The sequence below is a fragment of the Carcharodon carcharias genome, chromosome 6, assembly GCF_017639515.1.
Source record: "Carcharodon carcharias isolate sCarCar2 chromosome 6, sCarCar2.pri, whole genome shotgun sequence".
NCBI lineage: Eukaryota > Metazoa > Chordata > Chondrichthyes > Lamniformes > Lamnidae > Carcharodon > Carcharodon carcharias.
This window is the reverse complement of record NC_054472.1, coordinates 137,688,491-137,712,363: the sequence shown is the minus strand read 5'-3', so window position 1 is coordinate 137,712,363 and position 23,873 is coordinate 137,688,491. Positions and strand designations below refer to the sequence as shown.

The 23,873-nt window shown below is 43.1% G+C and overlaps 1 protein-coding gene across 2 annotated transcripts in view; it reads right to left on the bottom strand.

The window, feature by feature from the left end:
* The window catches only part of cibar1 (CBY1 interacting BAR domain containing 1), a 75,879-nt gene that overhangs the window by 14,575 nt on the left and 37,431 nt on the right, over window positions 1–23,873 (bottom strand). For both annotated transcript variants that reach the window (XM_041189502.1, XM_041189503.1), the window contains exons 5-8: window positions 20,044–20,049; window positions 19,116–19,220; window positions 14,961–15,074; window positions 9,838–9,957 (exon numbers count right to left, since the gene is read on the bottom strand). In XM_041189502.1, the coding sequence (XP_041045436.1) occupies window positions 9,838–9,957; window positions 14,961–15,074; window positions 19,116–19,220; window positions 20,044–20,049 (345 nt within the window). The remainder of the gene's footprint in view (window positions 1–9,837; window positions 9,958–14,960; window positions 15,075–19,115; window positions 19,221–20,043; window positions 20,050–23,873) is intronic.

Sequence of the window (23,873 nt, the reverse complement as noted above, 5' to 3'; positions counted from 1 at the left end):
GCACTAATTATCTCTTCTTGCTTTTGCAAGCACATCAGCCAAACAGCTGACAGAGTCCATGATCCAGGGCCTCCAATCAAACCCCGACGAAACCTCTTAAGAGGAATCTGGAGGCATCTTCATTGAAGTCCCGTCAGTGCTCACCCACACCCTCCACTAGCGCAGAGACACACACCTCGGTGGGACCTAACTTTTGAGTAGCCCGGGGATCACAATCTGGTGAGCACATTGCACTGTCTGATCCACTGCAGGCAGTGTCAGGGACATCTCAGGTGTCCGGCACTTGGAGGACTGCTAGAAGCCAGAACATTGCTGAGTTGGAGTCAGATGACAAGTCTCTGGACTCAGTTATGTCACAGTTGCTGCAGCTGCAAAGGCAAGATCAGGATCATCAGGAAGGGATGTCCACTGCACTCCTCAGATTGCAAGGCACAATGGAGGACTCTGTCCACCTCCAGTTTGAGGCGATAGCGCTGGCATGCCAACACAGCGAGGTCATCCACACTGCGCAGGCTCGACTCCATCGTTAATGCCATAGTTGGCCTCCAACAGTGTGTACAGGACTGGGGTGCTGGGCAGCTCGGTCTCACTTCAGCTACCCCTGCTCCTCAAGGAGTCAGCCTGGGGCCCCCTGGGCACCCATAGGGAGAAGAATCAGTAGGTGCACATTCCAGGCCCATCCATCAAGGTGACTCAGAGACTGTCTGGCCCATCCAACTCCATTCTTCGTTTGACCTCAGCAGTTCCAGCCCCACAGGCTGAGGAGGGTGCCACTGCCACACAGCAGGAATCAGAAAGCAGGCCGGGGCCCTCCAAGTCTCGGCCCTCCAGACAACAACCGCCAAAGTCATCACAGTCAGGACGTCGCAGTCAGCAGGCTGCCTCCACCTCCGCTGTGGATGTCGGGGAAGCACCAAGATGTAGTGGCAGGGATTGCACAGTAAAGGAGAATTAATTCTTTTGGAGTCTGAAGGAGAATTAGTTGCACAGCCTGGGCACGGGTGTTAATCACTTGTACATAGTGTTCACAATTGTTAATGAACTCCCAAGAATGTCTTCCTGCCTATGGCTCCTTGTTCTATTAAGCAGTGTTTTTGTCACTCAGATGTGAAACCTTTCTGCACAAGATAAAGGCAGGTGTCTCAGTCCAGGGCCTCTTTCCTGTGCAGCCTTTGGACCAAAGCAATGGTCCAGTCTCTCACTCCTTAGAAACATTACTGATATCCGCACATCAACGGTGCTTGTCATTGCTGCCAGAATATAGTGGGCAGGTGCCACAGAGTTTTCTCATTCTCTCGGTGTGCTCTCAGCACCTTTTATGAGGGGTTGGCCCCCATCTCTTTAGCATCTGTGAACAATGATGCTGTGCTCCAGCTCCTGAAGGGCTCTGGTGCTGAAGGCAGACAAAGCATCAGATGCTTCTAAAGTTTCATGGCTGCGTCTCTATGATATGACTCTGATCATAGAGCGCAAGCAAGATGCCCTGTCAGACATTCTCAGAGGCTGTGTGAAGATTTATGGAGTGTCCTCAATGCATGTTGTCAGCATCTTCCTGCAATTGAGCGACTATTAGGGCCTCCACAGCAACTCCATGACAGGAGCATCATAGAGGGTATTCGCGCTGCCATAAGACAGACTGGAGTCAAACGTTCACAAATATGATGTGAGGTCACCTCACTGCATGTCGTCATATTCCTCCACAAATCTAGCAGCTATGAGGGCAGCCTGAGCATGATTGCCTCGTCTAGCCAGTGCAGGGGCCTCATCCTCGTCATCGTTGCCTCTGAGGACCTCCTCAACCTTGTCCCCATTGGCGTCTTCTTCACTGGAGAAGACATGCAGCCCCTCCAGCTCTTCCTCAGCCAGCACGTGTCTCAGTTGGAGCGCCAGGTGGTAAAGGGCGCAGCAGACGATGATGATGCATGACACCCTCTGTGGACTGTATTGCAGGGCTCCACCAGACCTGGCCAAGCACTGGATCCGCATCTTCAGCATCCCGATGATCTGCTCTACCGAGTTGCAAGTGCAACATGAGCCTCATTATACCATTGCTCTGCTGCAGTCTGAGGCTGCCGCATGGGTGTCATCAGCCAAGGCCTCTGCGGGTAGCCCTTCACCTCGAGGAGCCTTCCCTGCAGCCTCTCTGGACCCTGAAAGCCTCCAGGGATCCACGAGTGGCTGAGGATGTAGACGTTCTGCACAATCCCTGGAAACCACGTGCACACCTACAGGATGTGTTTCTGGTGGTTGCACACCGGCTGCGCATTCGTGAATGGAAGCCCTTGTGGTTGATGTAGTCCACCATGTGTTGCAACAGAGATCTAAGTGCCACATGAGTACAGTCAATCACACCCTGCACCTGTGGGAAACCCGAGATCTGAGCGAATCTAATTGCATCCTGGCCATCCTGGTCCCAAGCAAAATGTACAAAGCTGTGTGCCCTCATGAAGATGGCATCCGGGACCCTCATGGAAACATTTGTGGGTGGAGGCTTGAGAGATACCACAGAAGTCACCTGTGGAGCCCTGAAAGAAGCCACTGGCACAGAAATTGGCCTTCACGGCCACTGGCAGTGGATGCCCCTCCATGTCCCGGGTGGCTAAAAATCCTGCTGTAAATGGCAAATGCAAGCAACCAGTTCCCTAGACATGTGCAGTCTTCGGTGACAATGGTTCTTGGGTCATCTACAGAAACGAAAGGCAGCTTCGATAGACTCTGGATGTTACTCGGTGACGACCAGTGACGTTTCATTGTGGCTCTTGGGCAGCGTGTGCGGGAGCCCCAGCCGCCCATTCTCCCTGCACAGCCAGGAGCCTCAGTCACTTTCTCCTTCATTGTCTTTGTGCTCTGTAGGCCATCAGGCATACAGCTAGTTTACCAGGCTCCATGATCCTGATGAACTTGTCCTGCAGGATGAAAGAGACACGTGGTTAGCATCGGTGTGCTAAAAACCTATCTTCTTTAAGTGTGATGGCCCCTTAATGCTTCCCAGAGAGTGCTAGCCACCACTTGGATGGCCAGAGATTAGTGCGCTGCATGGCTGCCCTGTTAGCTTGAACCATGGGGGAGATTGGTCCAAACTGAAATGCTGACATTGCAAGGAGCTGTGAGCACTTCCAGCAGTGACTGCTACATTGCCAGCTTTAGCATGGAGATTGTACAACGTGTGCAGTTCACTAAAGTGCTCATGAATTTACAGTCTGTGCCGGGCAGGGGGGGCACGGGGGAGCTCTGCAGAACTTGGTGGCACTTTGATGTCTCTGCATTGCTTGAGTGGGCAGATAAGCTAGGAGCTCCACCCCAATCATATCAATATGGCTGTGCCTGAACTGTCTCAGTTGTGGAGGAATGGTCACTTTTTACAGGTTTGCCCGAATGCGTGGCCACTTCCCTTGCCCACCCTACCCCCATATCCTGAATGCTTGTGCGTAATATTTAATGGCAGGGCTGCCCTTGCCCACCACCTCCCCCCCCAGCCTTAACGGCAAGGCTGACCTTAACCACCACACCCCCCCACCCCCAACCAGTCACCTCAACATCAAAGCTGCACTTGCCCCACACCTCCCCGCTCCCCCTCACCCTCAAAAGTTGCCTCAGAGGCAAGGTTGCACTTGTCCCCTGATCCCTCCCCCCGGCGCACCTGAACCTTGGCAAGCTCTGTAGAACATTGCTGTCCACTCACCTCCAGTTTACCCAAGTGCAGGCCGTCAAGTGCATGTCTTCTCTGTGCTGTTGTGAAACAAGTCGTGTTTTCCCACCAAGGTGGACGGATGTCCTAGCGGGGGTGCAACAGCCTGGCGAGATGGCCTGATAATGATATGCTGATCTATTACGATGAGGTTCCTGATGACCGATGGTGGGAAATATGGCCCGCCAATCTGCCTTCCCGTTGTCGTGAAACCGATCGCGCCTAACTGCCCTCAACCTGAGCGGCTTGCTTGGCCATTTCAGTCGGCATTTAAGAGTCAACCACATTGCTGTGGATCTGGAGTCACACGTAGGTCAGACCAGGTAAGGACAGCTTTCCCTAAAGGACAGAAGAAGCTCTGCGTGATGCCTCTGCCAAGACTCCCCCATGTTCATTGATAGTGACAAGCGGCTGTCTGGCAGGCTAGTCACCCATCATCTTGGTGTCATCAGCACTCTCCCTGTATGCCACTCCCCACTGAGGTCCTCAGCTGAGTCCTCTGAAGTGGGACTCACCTGCAACCTTGTCTGTGGTGACCTGGAAAACTAACTGTCCTTTCCCCCTGGTTTGGCTGCAGCCCACTTGTGGCTGGTGACTCACCACCTGATCTCAGCTCTATAGTAGCACCTATGGTATATACGGTGCCAGTATCTGAGCCGTTGGCTGCAAGTGTCAGATCAAGTGATTGGGTCTCTTCATCAGTGCTGTCCTGGTGCTCTCTTTCTTCCTCCTTAGACTGCTGTTGTTGAGCAGACAGCATATCTTGGGTGTATGAAAGCAGAAAATTAGAAAGGGCAAGTTGTTGTGAGGGAAGGGGGATGAAGTGGGAAGGAAGAGTTCCATGTTCAGAACATCAGCAACTTGCTCTTCATTCCAAACATCTCAGGATTAGGGCTAGCTGGAAGTTGAGATGGGGCATAAGGTAAAAATATAAGGTAATCCTCAATGTTCTTGGCAATGTAGGATGATATTGGTTCTTTTGCAGCCAGCCCCATGTTGTTGAGACCTATCTCCTTCATAGGTCTCAGGAAATTTAAGCCTCTTTACCCCCTGCCATCTGTTCTGCTCTGTGTCCTTCTATTGTGTGCTCACTTGTCCTGCAAGAGAAGCAAAATAGCAGTGATTGTGTAGCACTGTTTGATTGATGTGCCTGCCATAGCTGAATAGCTATGGAGGTAGGTATGTGCAGACTGTGAGCTTTGGGTGTTAGGCTAGCAGCGTAAGTAGGTATGTGAAGATGAGATAGAGTGTTTGGATGTTCAGTGCGAGTTCTGAGAACCAGGGAGTGCTGATGTGAGAGCGGTGGGGATGTGGTACTTTGAGCAGCATGAGGGTTTAATGATGTCAAGGGTAACAGATGCCATGTGAAGATGCATTCATTGACCATCACCACATGCATGAGAACATGGGACTTTTTGTGGCACTGCTGCCAGGTCCTGAATGCCTGACACCAAGGCTACCTGTTCATCTGAGAACAATTCCCCTCGTGAGCCCCAGCATTTCTCCTCCTGCCCACTTCTACCAGTAATACCTTCAATGCCACATCTGTCACCCTAAAACACTCTCTCTTAGTGTTTAATTTTCTGCAATTTAATTTACAGCAGTATTATTTAGTACAGCTTCCCATTAAGAAAAACTACTTTTAAAAGCAGAAGGCTGGCTGCACCACGTGCTTTTAGTACAACACTGTTCGATACCCAGCAGTCGCAGAGAGGCCCAGTGGGACAGCTCTAGCCTACAATCACAGTAATGAGGTGGCAACACCAAATTTACATGTTACCCGCCTCAAATAGAACTCGAAAAAACAGGGCAAGCCAATTTTTAGCCCTATGCTTTTCAACTTTACACTGACGCAGTAAAAGTGCGATTTTTACAATGGTTAGAAGTCTGCAAAGTTGAAGATGGCAGGATTGGAAAGGATTGTATTTTTCAGACATAAATGACTTTGAAGGTAACCTTCAAAGACTTCAGGCAGAATCTTCCCCACTTAGTTGTTGCTGGAACAAGGGGACCATTTCTGGGTGGGGAACATGACCACCTAAATTGTGCACGTTGCCATTGCTCTTTCCCAGAACAAACTATTATCCCACCTCTGGGTTTCCCAACTAATCAGGGAGGATGGGCAGAATGACACATCTAAGCTAGCAATGAAGGATCTCCATTTAGAAGGACTCTGGCATAACTCACAATGGCAAGTGACTACAAGAAATAATCCAGTGTGAGGGAGGAAATACTTGCAGCATGAATGGAAGACATGGAAAGGCTGCCCCTAGGTTCATGGACTCTCAGAATCACTGAATTTTTACAGCACAGAAGGTGGCCACTCAGCCCGTCGCATTTGCACCTACTCTCCATAGGTGCCATTTCCCTACCTTCTCCCTGTAGCCCTGCACATTCTTCTATTTCAGAAAATAATCCAATTCCCTCTTGAATGCCTTGATTGAACCTGCCTCCACCAAACACTGACAGTGCATTCCAGATTCTAACCACACTCTGCATGAAAGTTTCTCATGTTGCCATTGTTTCTTTAGCCAATTACCTTAAATTTGTGCCCCCTTGTTCTCAATTTTTCCACCAATGGAATAGTTTTCTCTTTCTGTATGTCCAGATCCTCCTCATGATTTTGAATACCTCTATCAAATCTTCTCTCAACTTTCTCTTCTCCAAGGAAAATAGTCCCAATTTTTCCAATCTATGTAACTCCCTAGAGGTGACGATACAGTGGGAGCATGGAGAAAAGTATTCTTCCCTGACGATGGCAGGAGGCAGCCAGCCAACCTCACCAAGCAGGCATGGCTTCAAGCTGCAGAGACTGTTAGTATTCAAAGTATTGTCTCCAGGACCTAGGTCCAGTGCTGCAAAAGGTTTAATGACCTGATTATGTCCAGCAAGGTTGGTGTCCCACAACTTTAAGCCAGTAGCCATCATTCTCTTACCTCCCTAGCATTCTCCCGCACAGCACTCCTCTGACCAACACAACTTGCTGTATCACTTCTGTTGAAGAGTCATTCCGACTTGAAACGTTAACAGTATTCCTCTCCGCAGATGCTGTCAGACCTGCTGAGTTTTTCCAGGTACGTTTATTTTTGTTTTTGCTGTCTCACTTATTCTATTCTCTCCAACCTCCTTCTTTAATCTTCATTCCAGCAGAGAACAAGCATTCAATCAAGACCTATCGCCCTCTTGCTCCCATTCCTCGGTTTCAAAGAGAGTCTTTGTCTTGTGTTCCATGACATCTTTGTCATTTAGTCTCCCCTGACCTATTTTGCTCCATCTGTCCCTCCCCATTTTTCAACAGAATAAACCCATCACATTTCTACTGCTCTCCAGTTCTGAAGAGGAGTCACATTAGACTTGAAACGTTAACTTGGTTTCTCTCTACACAGATGCTGCCAGGACCGCTGAGTTTTTCCAGCATTTTCTGTTTTAGTCAGATTTCCAGCAGCCTCAGTATTTTACTTTTATTCTCTTTTAACTTGTCCCCATCCCACACCACCTTCCCATGTAACCACAGGAAGTGTAACTCTTTACTTCCTCCCTCCTCACTAGTTTTACCTTTCAGATAGTGCTGACCTTTATTCTACTATTAACACAGTCTGCTATTTTGCCTTCAGACGGCGCTGACCTCTATTCTACTATTTACACCACTCTGGGCTAATGCTTTGTTTCTTTAATACTATCATTACCACTCCCTTTGCCTTTTGTTATATGATAAAGATGCCATAGAATCTCCCCCACCCTCTAACCTATCCTTCATTATCTCTTCTGCTCCACCTCCCACTTCTTTTTCAACACCATAAAACCGATCACATTCCTACCTCTATTCAGTTTCAAAAAAGTCATATTGGACTTGAAACATTAACTCTGCTTCTCTCTCTAGAGACACTGCCAGACCTGCAGAGTTTTTCCAGCACTTTGTTTTGTGAGACTGGATTTTTAAAAATACTTTTGGGGAACATGGTGTTATTCTGTGCAGAAGGTATGTCTGTGTGTGTGTGTGTAAATGACATAATTAAGCTGGGGAAGATTACTAGAAGAAAGGTTGTCTGGGAGGTTTAAGACATGAAATTATAGCAGCATTAGGTTTAAGGTACAAGTGAATAGGTTGGATCTAACATTTGCATGTTTAGATTAGTTGAGAGTTGGTTTGAATAGGGAAAGGGAAGTCAGAGGTAACAAGAAACATGTTTGTATCTTGCAGTAGTTCTATAGGTAAGTGGAAGGGATATACTACATTTTATTGACTTGAAAACAGAGACAAAATAGATACATGAAAGATTTTATACTTGGATGGATTTGAGTTTCAAAAAAGTGCGAGAACAATGGAACCTAAGATGAAAGAGGGAAAAATATATTTTAGAATTGCTATGGAAAGCTTATGGGAGTTGGTAGCTGTTGAGTTGGAGCTGTTAGCTATAGCTGTGGGCTATTGGCTGACTGATGAAGATCTCCTAGAAACAGCTCTAGACTGGAAGAAGGTGCGGTTTGAATCAGCCATCCAGTCAAGCCAGGAAAGTCTTTGACTGCAAAAAGCAATCTTGTTCTAAAGTCTTGGATTTCCTCAGCAGAGTGGGAGAGAGTTTAAGAGGACATGTGGTATGCCTCTATTAAAGCTACAGCATTTTGCCTCGCACAATATTATTGGATCTTTATAATTTAACATCTGTAAGGGAGTGTTGCCTGGAAGACGTTTACTTGTGAGTCTAACAAAATAGATTGGCCTTTTGGGGAATGTTTTGTAAGACTAATTTTAATTGTGCAACTGTAATCTTACGTGCTTAAGTTTTCTTTTATTTTTGTTAATAAAACTTCTACTTTTAATTTTAAAAATCCCAAAAGTGTTACTAGATTTCTTGCTACTGAGATCAGTGCATTTGGTCCTCATTTTCAGAGCACAAAAAAAAGGGTATAGCCCATAAGTCAAGTTTCCCTCTGGGATTTGGTTTGCTCAGCAATTAACATCAGCTGTGCTCATAACAGTTTTTAATTCGGGTCTCCAGCATCTGCAGTATTTTGCTTTTATTTTAGGGAATTCCAAAGAGTAACGGCCCTAAGAGAAGAAATTCCTACTAATCCCCATCTTAAATGGGAGACCCTTTATTTTTAAACTGTGCCCGCTAGTTCTAGATTCCCCTGCACAAGGAAACATCCTCTCAGCATCTACCCTGTGAAGCCCCCTCAGAATCTTATATGTTTCAATAAGATCACCTATCATTCTTCTAAACTCCAATGAGTATAGGCCCAATCTGCTCAACCTTTCCTCATAAGACAACCCCTTCATCCCAGGGATCAGCCTAGTGAACCTTCTCCGAACTGCTTCCAATGCAAGTACATCCCTTCTTAAGCAAGGAGACCAAAATATACACAATACTCCAGGTACGGTCTCATCAATGTCCTGTATGGCTGTACAAGACTTCTCTACTTATATATTCCATCTCTCATGCAATAAAGGCCAACACTTCATTTGTCTTCCTAATTACTTGCTGTACATGCATGCTAACTACTTGTCATCCATGTACAAGGACACCAAAGTCCCTCTGTTCTGCAGCATTCTGCAGTCTCTCCATTTAACTAATATTCTTCCTGACAAAGTAGATAATCTCAAATTTCCCTACATTATGCTCCATCTGCCAAATATTTGCCCACTCACTTAAATTATCTATATCCCTTTGAAGATTCTTTGTTTCTCCCTCACAACTCGTTTTCTTAACCATCTTTGCATCATGAGAAAATATGGCTACGATACAGTTGGTCCCTTCTTCCAAGTCATTAATATAGATCGTAAATAGTTGAGGCCCCAGCACTGATCCTTGTAGCACTTCACTAGTAACAGTTTGAAAACCTGAAAATGACCCTTTCATCCCGACTCCATTTCCTGCTGGCTAGTCAATCCTCTATCCACGCTAATTTATCACCCCCAACACAACAAACTGTTATCTTATGCAGCAACCTTTTATGTGCTGCCTTATCGAATGCCTTTTGGGAAATCCACAACTATTGATCCCCTTTATCCGCCCTGCTTATTACAGGCTCAACGAACCCTAATAAATTTGTCAAACCAGGATAATTGGAGAATACGGGTGTCAATCCTGCTACCTGTCACATGTAAAACCAGCATTTGAGCTAATTCCCAGGCTTATCTCTCTTACCTTAGAAGATCCTGACATACGTAGAGCTGAGTCTACTCCATTCATGGTGTTTACAGAATTAGCAGACACTATGCTTAGGCGAGGCTGGCTGTCTTGCAAATGAAGTGTGTTTCTGAAAATCTACAAAAAGCATGAAGCAGTCCACTAGTAACCTTTCGAAATACATATAGGTAACCTTGATAGTACATTGTTACAGTTATTTTCCAAACATTAAAAAAAAAAATTAGCTTGTGATTCTGAATGTACTTCGCACAAACAATACAATGTCAATGTTGCATTGACAGTGGAAAAATATTAATACATGGATTCATGCATCAAAAATACTTTGTAATGAAACTTTTTAAATCAGATACTATGAATCAAAGCACTAGCCAGACAGCTCATCATTGGAACTCCTGCATCAATATCTATCAATTTCACAATGTTTATTTACACAACATTAAGAAGTTTCAAGTGTCTACAGTTTCTGTTATTGATAGTTTAAAGGGTCTGGATGATTGACACTTTTATTGGGCTGTAGATAAAGGACTATTTTTAAACATAGTGGAAAGTAATGACTGGCTTTTTTTTAGAAGAGCTCTTCTAAAAAAAAAACACATCCTATTGTCACTATAAGGCTCATTAACCCCTATACACTGTATAGAACCACTGAACATGAAGTGCATAGCTTGGCATAAGGGGCAAGATGGGTCTTGGAGGTGGAGTGGAGAGTATAGCCTGGCAGGTGGGAACATGAGGTAGCATGGGGGTGTGAGAAGTGAGGGCTGGAGGATCTGTTTTTATTTTAACTGGGACAAAATCCCACAACACCGAGACGGGCCTTTTAAACAGCTCGCCTACGCACCCGGCAGCCTGTGGCTGCCTCCAACCCCTTTCCTGGGTCAGCTGGCCTAAATGCAGCCCACATCCGCCGCTCAACACTGAAGACTCTAATTTTGTGCACACATTCTCCCGAGGTGGGCGGGCCAAGCCTGGAATTTACCCGACTCCCACTGGTGATGAAATTCCAGACCAAAGAGTCTGCAAAGGAATGTAAATAGGCTAAGTGAATGGACAAAATTTTGATACATGGCATATAATGTGGGAAATTTGGCAGGAAGAATAGAAGAGCAGAATATTATTTAAATGGAGAGAGACTGCAGTATGCTGCAGTGCAGATAGATCTGGGTGTCCCTGTATATGAATCACAAAAAATTAGCATACAGATACAGTAAGTAATTAGGAAGGAAAATGGAATGTTGGCTCTTATTGCAACATGGATGGAGTCTAAAGGTAGGGAAGTCTTGCTATAACTGCACAGGGCACTGATGAGATCAGATATGTAGGACAGTTCACTAGGCTGATTTCTGGGATGAAGAAGTTGTCTTATGAGAAAATGTTGTGCAGGTTAGACCAAAAGTCACTGGAGTTTAGAAGAATGAGAGGTGGTCTTATTGAGTATAGGATTCTGAGGGGGCTTGTCAGGGTAGATGCTGAGAAGATGTTTCTCCTTGTGTGGGAATCTAGAACTAGGAGGCACAGTTTAAAAATAAGGGGGCTCCCATTTAAGACAGAGATGAGGAGGAATTTCTTCTCTCAGAGGGTCTTTAGTCTTTGGAATTCTCTTCCTCAGAGGGAAGTGGCTGCTGGATCGTTAAATATAATCAAGGCTGAGTTAAACATATTTTTGATCCACAAGGGAGTTGAAGGTTATGGGGGCAAGCAGGAAAGTGGAGTTAAGGTCACAATCATATCAGCCGCGATTCTATTGAATGGTGGAGCAGGCTCGAGGGGACGTATGGCTATGCTCCTATTTCATATATCTTATGAATTAACAATTTCAAAAGGAAACTGGATGGGCACTTGAAAGAAATAAACCTGCTGGGCTACAGAGATCAAATGGGGAAGTGGGGCTAACTGGATTGTTCCTCAGAGTGGCCTAATGGCCTCCTTCTGTGCCATAGATAACACTATGACAAATAATTCTAAATGACAATTCTTCATAAATAAATATTGGTGATTTACTTTTTTAACGTACAATACTAAAATATTATCTTCTAGTAAATCTTAGCATTCTATTATGCAATTGTAAAAGCTGTATCATGTACCTGTATTTACATATCGTCCTACTCCTTTAAAATCTAAGTCAGTCAATTGATATCTAGCCCTCCCCAGACAGAATGAAAACAATAATTAATGAAAGCAAGATAAATCCAAAAGGACAAAGCAAATGAATAAAGATACAAGAGGAGGAAAGGACTAAAAATAAAAAAAACCACAAAACTGTTTTTAATACTCACTGAAAAAATTCAAAAGCTGAACCTGTTGGCTAAATGATGGAATCAGGTCCTTTTTTTTTTAACCTCATAATATTGTAAGAAATGAGAGCAGAAGCAGGCCCTTCAACCCATCGAGCCTGCTCTACCATTCAATAAAATCATGGCTGTTCTGGTTGTGGCCTTAACTTCACTTCTCTGCCTGTAAGCATCCTAGTACACATTTTTCGAATTTAAAAAAAAGCATCCATTAGGATCTAACAAAATTCTACCCTATATTTAGACAGGAGTCAATCTCTCAATAGAGCCAGGTATTATATCAGCTAACTATATGAGTGCAAAAGCTTGAACGTTTCTTAAAAATTTAGCACTTCAATATTGGTTTTCAGAATTGCACCTTGATCATTCTAGCCATGGACCACGACAGAAAAGGTCAATAGTAGCAAGTGTCCATTGCTAGCTGTGTGGGTGGGCCATTAATTTAGCCTGCGACAACCCAATCCAGGTGGTTTATCTAACACCAAGAGCTCCCAGGGTACCTAGTACCCAAACGCAAATTATTACTTGACCAAATATTTAAGACTAAATAATTAGCAGACATAATGTTGTAAAATATGTCCTTACAATATAATGCATGCTTTTTCCTATACAACTGTTCAAAGCCATGCCAACTGAACATGGATTGGTGCAGGGACCCCAGCTATTCACAATATATATTAATGATCTAGATGAGGGAACTAAATCTAATATCTCCAAATTTGCAGATGACACAAAGCTGGGTGGGAGGGTGAGCTGTGAGGAGGATGCAGAGATGCTTCAGTGTGATTTGGACAAGCTGAGTGAGTGGGCAAATGCATGGCAGATGCAGTATAATGTGGATAAATGTGAGGTTATCCACTTTGGTAGCAAAAACAGGAAGGCAGATTATTATCTGAATGGCTATAAATTGAGAGAGGGGAATGTGCAAAGAGACCTGGGTGTCCTCGTATACCAGTCGCTGAAGGAAAGCATGCAGGTGCAGCAGGCAATAAAGAAGGCAAATGGTATGTTGGCCTTCATAGCGAGAGGATTCGAGTACAGGAACAGGGATGTCTTGCTGCAATTATACAGGGCCTTGCTGAGACCACACCTGGAATAGTGTGCAGTTTTGGTCTCCTTATCTGAAGAAGGATGTTCTTGCTATAGAGGGAGTGCAGTGAAGGTTTACCAGACTGATTCCTGGGATGGTAGGACTGAGAGAGATTGAGTCGGTTAGGATTATATTCGCTGGAATTCAGAAGAATGAGGGGGGATCTCATAGAAATCTATAAAATTCTAACAGGACTAGACAGGGTAGGTGCAGGAAGAATGTTTCCGATGGTGGGGAAGTCCAGAACTAGGGGTCACAGTTTGAGGATAGGGGATAGACCATTTAGGACTGAGATGAGGAGAAATTTCTTCACAAAGAGAGCGGTGAGCCTGTGGAATTCGCTACCACAGAAAGTAATTGAGGCCAAAATATTGTATGTTTTCAAGAAGGACATAGCTCTTGGGGCGAAAGGGATCAAAGGATATGGGGAGAAAGCGGGAGTAGGCTATTGAGTTGGATGATCAGCCATGATCATGATGAATGGCGGAGCAGGCTCAAAGGGCCAAATGGCCTACTCCTGCTCCTATTTTCTACGTTCCTATGTTTCTATGAACTGAGCTTATTCCTCATTAACAGCCCTTATATTTTTATACAAATATTTTAGCCATATGATTAAGTGACTTATTCATATGCGCAAAAATTCTCAATACATAATATATGTGTAACACATATCCTTTAGCCGTCTGTCATAAGAATGTCAAACAATGATTATTAACAGGACATTAAGACAATTAGTCCTGAAGAAGAGTAATATTGGACTTAAAACATTATCTCTGTTCCTCTTGCCACAGATGCTGCTAGGCCTGAGTTTTTCTAGCATTTGTGGCTTTTATTTCAAAGTTCCAGTATCTACAGTATTTTACTTTTTAGTTAAGACAACTACCTGGATAAATAACATCTTCTTGAGAAAAAGACAACTCAGCATAATATTAAACTATCTCATCAAGCAGGGCTAATTTTGTTCTAAGTCACTGAAAAAAATCAAAAGCTGGACCCATTGCTTAAATGATATAATCAGGTCATTTTTTTTTACCTAATATAAGAATAGGCCCGTTAGCCCATCAAGCCTGCTGATCTGGTTGTGGCCTTAACTTCACGTTTTTGCCTGTCCCCCATAACCTTTGATGAGCAAAAATCTGTCCAACTCAGCTTTGATTTTAAAGGCAATTGGATGACTCAGCCTCCACTGCTCTGAGAAAGAGAATTCAAAGGCTAACAACCTTTTTAATTTTTAATTATGCATAGATATTCTAAGACTTGGGCACCTGCACCAAAATGAGTGATCAGTGACCAGAAGTAAATAAAAAAATGGGTATTTTTTCTCAAATTATTTCATTACTTAAAATAAGTTTTAAAATACACTAGAGGATAAAGATGTAAAGTAGTCTGTTATATATTAAAAACACAGTGGGTCACAAAATTCCACCTGAGAATTCATTGAAAACGCTTAAGTAAGCCTTTGTCTATGGGGAAAGCCATTATAAAAGTGTCAATACTTTTCTGAGCTTACAGTGGCATGATACAGCTCAGCCACATTATATTGGTCACATAACGTCAGGTTAATACTGAGTTATTGCTACTGTGTAATTGAGCTTGGCATAGTTCAATACCCAATTTATGTTGTTTCTGAACAAGAAGCCAGAAAACAGTACTACAAAACAGTAATATTTTTAAAATTAAAATCATGTGATGGACATTGTCTGGCTATAGCCTCAAAAACCTCAAAAAATATAGCTTACCTCCATATCTGCCTCTTCATCAATATTCTGTATATGCTGATATGCATTGCTGTATACTTCTAAAGCTTTTGCGTGGAATGCCATTTCAATTGTGATGAAGTCTCCAAAAATCTTCTATTTTAAGTAAATCAAAAAGAACTTGAAGTACTAATTCACCAATGGAAAGCACAGTCTGATGCATCAAAATATTTTTGCTGTATGTTAAAATATCCATGTTATAAAATTAAATTTAATCCAAATCAAGTTGTCCCATAAAATATGCAATATTATACATAATAAGATAATTGATAAAAAAAAATATTTTAAAATGGTGGCATGCATCTGGAAAACATTCAATGTACATGGCTGACAAGGCTACATGGTGAGTTTCATTTCCCAATTATATCATTTGTACAATGTGTGTGGCCCTGAACAACATATGATACATTTCTATTTTCTTACAGCTGTGGAATGCACAAGTTATTCATATATAGTGAAAGCTGAATTAAATTCACTCCCATTTTCTATGCAAAGATACAGGGGGAAAATTAACTCAGTAGGCGCCACACAGATTACATGATTCTTCAGGGACAGACAGTGTGGTGGACAGCTACCTGCATGGCTAACGCACTGTTCTTCAATATCGATGGGGAAACCCACACAAATATTAGCCCATAGAGCTGCCTCACCCCAGGGTATCAACACAAGTTTGAGTAGAGCCAGCAAACAAACCATTCCCCAACAATTTGGGTTTGAAACTGTCCAACATTTTTCCAATTTCAGATCAGGTCTGTAAAATCAGCCTGACTTGAACTATTTTTCCACAAAATGCTGGCAGTTGAAAAAGGAATCAACAGCAAACAGTAACTTTAATATTAGCAATTCTGCAGACAAAAATACTCTGAAGAATCGTGTAAAAATGAACACTCACTAAATGTCTTCCAATATAAAGGCGAAACTAAATTCTTCCAAGACCTCATCACATTAATCATTTCATTCCATTTATCTCTTGCTCAACTGAACAAACTGATTTAATTCCGAATAAGAACTGCATCGAAGTATTCTGACGTAATAAACGTTACTCCACATTAAGCCAAAATCAAAACCATCTGTTTATTCTTCACATTAAATTGCAATAATGGCACCAAAGCAAAACAGTTGTGCTTAAGGCCGAATACACAAATTTATTTAGGTAAGACTAACTAAGGGAGAAATTGCTTGACAGGGGAGGTGGTGGCGTAGTAGTATTGTCAATGGACTGGTAATCCAAAGAGCCAGGGTAATACTCTGGTGACCCAGGTTCGAATATCTGACAGTTATCAGGACTTGCTTTTACTGCCATAGCTATGACAGTGCAGTGGCCTATTCATAGCGGAAGTGAATTTATGATTTAGAGAGTATGGTTAGTGTGACATCTTCTTTTATTTTGTGTATTAAGGGCCAAGAAATGCAGGATTCATATTTTACACCATACACTGTCCAATCAGCCATCTTCTGTAAATAAAACTATTTCTTGGTTTGGAGCCCAAATTATAGTCTAGTCAGATTGTGTCCAATTCTGGGCACCACACTTTAGGAAAGATGTGAAGGTATTGGAGAGGGTGCAAAAAAGGTTTATGAGAATGAGTTCAGGAATGAGGGACTTCAGTTACGTTGATAGACTGGGAGCAGCTGGGATGTTTCCCCTTAGAAATGAGAAGGTCGAAAGGAGATTTGATTGAGGTGTACAAAGTCATGAGGGGTTTGGGCAGAGTAGATAGGGAGAAAATGTTCCCATTGGTGGAAGGGCTGAGAACCAGAGGACAACAATTTAAAGTGATTGGAAAAAGAACCAGAAACGATATGAGGAAAATGTTTTACACAGCAAGTGATTCACTTCTGGAATGCACTAGCTGAAGATGTGGTGGAAGCAGATTCAGTGATGGATTTCAAAAGGAAATTGGATAATTATCTGAGGAGAAAAGATTTGCAGGTCCAGGGGTAAAAGGCAGGAGATTGGGGCTAGCTGAGTTGCTTTCGCGAAGAGCTGGCATGGGCACCATGGACTGAATGGCCTCCTTCTGTATTGTAACCATTCTATGAGATTATGGGTCGAACCTTGCTCTCAACAGCAAATGAACTACACCAGTCATACATTACACTTGTACTTCTTCACAGACTTTGCACTGCAGCATACTGTAAAAAACCATTTCAGTGCAGCGACTTTTACAGAGAAACAGGGACCTGTGTGAACAATGCAAGCAAGTTTGTTACGATCTCCATACAGACTGATAACTTTTAAAGGGATTCAAACCTCCAGTTATTAGTTGAAAGAATGACATGAAAAAATTTCATGTTTTGAAACTTTTACTGTAACTAATCACTAAAAACACTGTTGACTTAACACTATTTTATTTTTATTGCTGAAAAAACTCAGGTCTGGCAGCATCTGTGGAGAGAGAAACAGAGTAATTGTCATGAGTCGAATACGATGCTTCCTCAGGATTGGTTTCAGGTTTACTTGTTTATCGGAATTCTATCTTTGAGAAGTGGACTTCTCTGACAGCCAGATTTGCAGCTGCAACTGTGCTGGCCACATTATACTCTTCTTCCTCCAGCTTCTCTTCATCCTTATTTAAAGATGAACGTTCTGCAGCATCCTCCTCCTAGAGATCCATTCCTCTCTGCAACGCCATGTTATATTCCACCACCATTCTGGAGACTCTTGCTGGTGCATATTGAAAGGCAGCCCCAGATCCCTCAAGGCATCCGAACCTAATTTCAGCATGCTCAATGATCACCTTTGAGGTGATTTGGCTCACTGTATCTCTCCTTGATATCATTGGCTGGTTTCCTGCCAGGTCTTCAGAAGGTGGTCCTCATCCCCAAGAAGCCACTCTCTCAATCTGCTTGGGGATGTAAACACCTGTGGTAGACTTGACAGGCACAGGATGCAGGAGTCATGACAGCTTCCAGAAAATCTTGCATACACATGCATAATGAACCTATGGTGGTCAAATAATCAGCACATAGAATCCCTTCCGTTTGGTGAACACTGCACAATTGCCACATGTGTACAGTCAATGATTCCCTGATCCTGTGGAAATGCAGCCACTGCAGCAAAAGCAAGTGCTCTCTCCATATGGCTGGTCTCATTCGTGTCATATTGGACAGCCTTGGCTTACATGGCATCTGTAAATTGAGAGTCAAACTTCTGGGCTGCAGATTGTAAGATCCTCTAGATGTCCTTAGCTGATGCTTGAATGGAGTTTGAAGTGAAAAATTCAGGGCTATGGGTAACCTCAATGGCCACTGTCAGTGCATGACCACCTGACCATCTTGAAATGAAGTCTTGCTCCAAGTGGCTGTAAATGACAGTAGCAAGCTACCCAAGGCTCTGAGTCTCCTAAAACACTGTTGCTCAGTCATGTTGAGAAAGCTGATTTTCTGCCATAGTCCCCCAGACAGGATGTATCACTTCCTGCATACTGCAGACTGTGTCCTTCCCTTCTGCCCTCTGGTGCAGAATGAGGCTACAGAGAACAAAGCCACCCTTGGTGCTCCTGATCCTCCCTTTGTAGGTCAACATAATTGTTGCAAAAACTGTTTCCATTCTGCAGCTAAAAGCTGACAGCAGATAAGTTTACAGCAAGTTAAGTAAAGTCCAAGGTAAATCAAATGATTTCCAAAAAGTTGTTCCTGTTGAGTAACTCTGGGAAATCATGCTCTCAAAACAAGTGCTGAGAGAACAAGCCTTTCTCATAAACTTGGCAGTGGTTGTTCTGTTTCTCTAAACACTTATGACCATGTCAGTTTCATTGGTCAATGACTTCCCACTGTGCTCGTGCCTGGTGCATCCTGGCGAGATCCACACAGTTCAGGAAATCCAAGCTGTTAAAGCCAGAATACAAAGTTTTATTGTCACTCAACTGAAATTTAACATATTTAACTATCACACCTATCAAGATGGTTTCTTGCTCTCTTCTGAATGTACCCTTGAATGCAGAAGAGAGTGGAAATATGTCAAGTTCCCCACACCATCATTTTTCAGGGTATTAACCCACTGAACAGACCTGAACCTGTTCCCCTTTGGCAGATAAAATTCCACCCATGGTCCCAGGATTTTCCTGTTAGGATATTATCTAAATCCTTATCATTTGTTCAGGATGAGCAAATATTTTTATATGCTACATTTACCTTAATATCCTTAATTTTTTCTTCTTGAAAGTCATCAATGGTTTCTTCCAGCTGTCGCGAAATTCGAGTGGCATCCATTGTGACCCTCTGTAATTCAGATTCGGCCTGTTAGAGAGGAGCAATTCAAAAACTGAAATATTTCAGGAAATCAATAACTTGCTTTGGATAATACACACAATTTGAATAGATTCTAGAAGGTAACTTTCTAAAAAGGTGAATTGTTCCTTACCAGCAGACATATAATTTAAACTTGTAGGTACTCAGATAGAATTAAGATTTAAGTGCTGGATCTTTTGGGAGGGGTCAGAAGATATATTCAAAATAAACTCTTAAGATAGTGCAGGTAACCAAGGTCATTCAAATCGTTCCACAAAAAGTGGCTAAACAACAATCTAATCTTCACACACTTATTGACATCATAAAAATTAATCTTAGATCATAATCCACACACAAGTTCTTTTATAGAGAGTTGCACCTCATTGAATTCGGGCTTTGGCATGATTGCTTTATTAAGTCTGTAAATAATATATCAGCCCCTATTCTTGAAGCAGCAGAATCTGGCATCTCCACTGGATTCCTGACTGCATTATTTAATCTAGCCCACAACACTGTAGAGATTGCACTCCAAGATGAGTACAAAGTCTATTTTTGTAATTGAGGAGTTTTAGTGCTTGATTTACACAATGACTCCTGCTTTTGCCTGTTTAATTATCAAAGGAATGAAATGACAATACTGAGGAATATTCTTTTATAAAATGCCCGGTATAGGAGTTAGATAAAAATGGACTTAATTTTTCACATGAGGATTCATACTCAAATTTGCTGGTGACCGCATAATGTTGTGATTACAGAAACTTTCAGAAGATATAATTTTCCTACATTATAATTGAAATTCCACAGGAATTGCAGTTAATATTCAGTCACAAACCTGTGTCTGTCTGATTGTCAAGGAACTCATTTTTCTCAAAGTTCTTACTAACAGTACCTCAGAATTCTCAAAAGTTTCAGTGGAACTGGACTTGCAACCCCTACTCTCCCACACCTTCCCCCATCCCATTTTTCTGAGTCAAGCTAATTTCACATGCATGACGTCTTTCTGCTGGGATTCCTATTGCCAAGAAGAAAACTGCACTACAAAGAGTACAAAATCCTGACAGTGCTGCAGCTAGGATGCCACTCTCAGGATGAAAAGATGCAGCAAGGAAACTGAAATGGACCGGAATGGAACAAAGTTTCCTTCAAGACTCCCACTTAAGGCCCTGACTTAGATCAAGGCCTTCAGCAGGTAGCTCCAGGCCTGATTTGGAGTGTGAAATTAGAGATAGGCAATAAATGCTGGCCTTGCCAAAAAAACTCACATCCCATGAACAAATAAAAAAAGGTATAAGGCTGTCCAAGGCAGGGTTATAATGCTGCATCTCCCCCATGGGCAAAACTACATCAACAATGTACATTTATATAGTGCCTTTAACTTAGTAAAACAAATTAAGGCACTTTACAGGAGCATTATCAAACAAAATCTGACATCAAATCACATAAGGATATATTAGTAGAAATTATCAAAAGTTTAGTCACAGGAAGGTTTTGAGGGCCATATTAGAGGAGGAAAGAGAGATAGAAAGTAGGAGAAATTTAGCAGGGGAATTGCAAATTTAGGTCTCTGACAGCCGAAGGCAAGGTTACCAAGGTGCAGTGATTAAAATCAGGGATCCTCAAGAGACCAAAACTGGAGGTGCATAGTATCTCAGAGAGTTGTAGGGTTGGGGAGGTTACAGAGGTAGGAAGGGGTGAAGCCATGAAAGGAATTGAAAACAAGGATGAGAATTTTAAAATCATTGTTTGCTAAACCAGGAGCCAATGTAGGTCAGCAAGCTCAAGAGGTGATGGGTGAGCGGGAGTTAGGATATGAGCCACCGAGTTTTGGATGAGCACATTTATGAAGGGTGGAAGATGGGAGGCTGGTCAGGTGGAGATGGAATAGTCAAGTACAGAGGTAACAAAGGCATGGATGATGGTTTCATCAACTGATATGTTGAAGCAGGGTGAAGGTGTAAAAAAATGAAAGTAGACAGTCTTAGTGATGAAGCAGATATGTCAATTAAGTAGCATGGAGGCTAGCTTGACAGAGGACAGTTATTGCAATGTACTTAACTTGGAAATGTGAAGTGCTTTAAGGGTTGATCCCTTTCTAAAATCTAATCAAGTTTTACATCTAGCATTTAACTTAACTTTAACATTAATTTGTAGTTTGTCACAATGTCACAAGGAAAGTAAGCTGCCTGCTCATGGTAGCTGCAGTTAGATGACAAGTTAGAACTGGTTACCTGTCAGCAGGGGCTGACTCAGAGCTTTGAAATTATTGCTAGTATTAATACAGGAGACTTTTGCTAATGCATAAAGTAACATGGAAGCCAGCTCAATGGAATGCAGCTTCTACAGCGTACTTAACTTAGGAATTTGATGAGCAAGGGACGTTGTTGCTGTGAGGGAGGAGGTGTTATTCTGGTCTTTTACAAAACAAAGAGCAGTGCGAGAGAAAGTGATAGCACGGCCTAAGAATTGAGATCTAGAGTATTAATTAGGTAAGCAAGTAGGTGATTAGTTAATAAGGCCTCCTGCAATAAAGAGATCGACCAATAAGGGCCAACCAGCGAAGCCCTCATCCCGTAAAATGAAACTAAAAATCTGCAGCCATATCTGCTCTGAGTGTCTGTACCTCAAGGAACTCAGATTTGATGAGAACAACATTACAAATAACAGAATGGTTACAGCACAGGAGGAGGCCACTCAGCCAGTGTGTCAGTCTGGCTCTCCAGACGATCAATTCACCTAGTGCCACTCCCATGCCTTTTCCCTGTAGTTCTGCACATACTTCCTTTTTAGACAATAATCCAATTCCCTCTTGAATGCCTCAACTGAACCTGCCGACACCACAACCTAGGCAGTGCATTCCAGATCCTAATCACTTGGCTTCACGTCACCATTGCTTCTTTCTCCATTATCTTAAATATATGCCCTTATGTTCTCGATCCTTCCACCAGTGGGAACAGTTTTTCCCTATCTGTCCAGACCCCTCATTATTTTGAATACGTCTATCAACTCTCCTATCAACCTTCCCTATTAGAAGAAAGTCCCAACTTCTTTACTCTAACTACGTAATTAAGGTCCTTATCCCTGGAACCATTCTCCTAAATCTTTTCTGCACCCTCTTTCATGCCTTCACACTTTTCCCAATGTCTGGCACCCGGAACTAGATGCAATACTCCAGCTAAGGCTGAACATGTGTTGTACAGGTAACTTCCTTCTCAGCTTGTCCTGCTGCCTTCAATGATTTATGCACATATATACCCAAATCCCTCTGCTCCTGCGCCCCCTTTAGAATTGGACCCTTTATTTTAAAGGCTTCCTATGAGGAGATTGTGCACTCTAAGGAACATCATGACATAGCAATTCCATAGCACCCTGCTAAGCTGACCACAGGACAGGGTAGACCTTTTATTTTTGCCATGGACATTACTCTAAGACAGGATCTGAAAGAAAACATTCCTAAAACCTGATAAGGGGAGTATCTCATGACCCACATGTAAATCAACTGTCTTGAGTAAAGGTGAAACAGGATATCCTAACAAGCGAAGAGCCACAGGGTGACTTCAAGGGCTTCCACGGAAATAGGAGGAAATACCTATGGGATGTGGGCTTCGCTGGCTGGGTCAGCATTTATTGCTCGTCCCTAGTTGCCCTTGAGAAGATGGTGATGAGTTGCCTTCTTGAACCACTGCAGTCCATGTGGTGCAAGTCAGGGTGGTGAGTAACTTGGAGGGAAACTTCCAGGTGGTGGTGTTGCCATCTATCTGCTGCCCTTGTCTTTGTAGATGGTAGTGATCGTGGGTTTAGAAGGTGCTGTCGAGGGAGCCTTGTTGAATTCCTGCAGTGCCTCTTGTAGGTGACACACACTGCTGCTACTGTACATCGGTGGGGGGAGTGAATGTTTGTGGATGTGGTGCCAATCAAGCAGTCTGTTTTATCCTGCACGGTGTCAAGCTTCTTGAGTGTTCTGGGAGCTGCACTCATCCAGGCAAGCTGGGAGTATTCCATCTCACTCCTGACTTGAGCCTTTTAGATGGTGGCCATACTTTGGGGACAGGAGGTGAGTTACTCGTCGCACAATTCCTAGACACTGACCTAGTCTTGTAGCCAAATAATTTATATGGCTAGTCCAGTTCAGTTTCTGATCAATGGTAACATCCAGGATGATGACAGTGGGGATTCAGTGATGGTAATGCCATTGAGCATCAAGGGGCGATGGTTGGATTCTGTCTTGTAAGAGATGGTCATTGCCTGGCACTTGTGTGGTGCGAATGTTACTTGCCACTTGTCAGCCCAAGCTTGGATATTGTCCAGCTCTTGCTGCATTTGGACCTGGACTGCTTCAGTATCTGAGATGTGAATGGTGCTGAACATTGTGCAATCATTAGCAAACATCCTCACTTCTAGCCTTATGATGGAAGGAAGGTCATTGATGAAGCAGCTGAAGATGGGCCGAGGACACTAACCTGAGGAAAACCTGCAGTGATGTCCTGGAGCTGAGATGACTGACCTCCAACAACCACAATCATCTTCCTTTGTGCTAGGTATGACTCCAACCAGCGAAGAGCTTCCCCCCTGATTCCCATCGACTCCAATTTTGCTCGGGCTCCTTGATTCCACACTCGGTTAAATGCTGCCTTGATGTCAAGGACAGTCACTTTCACCTCACCT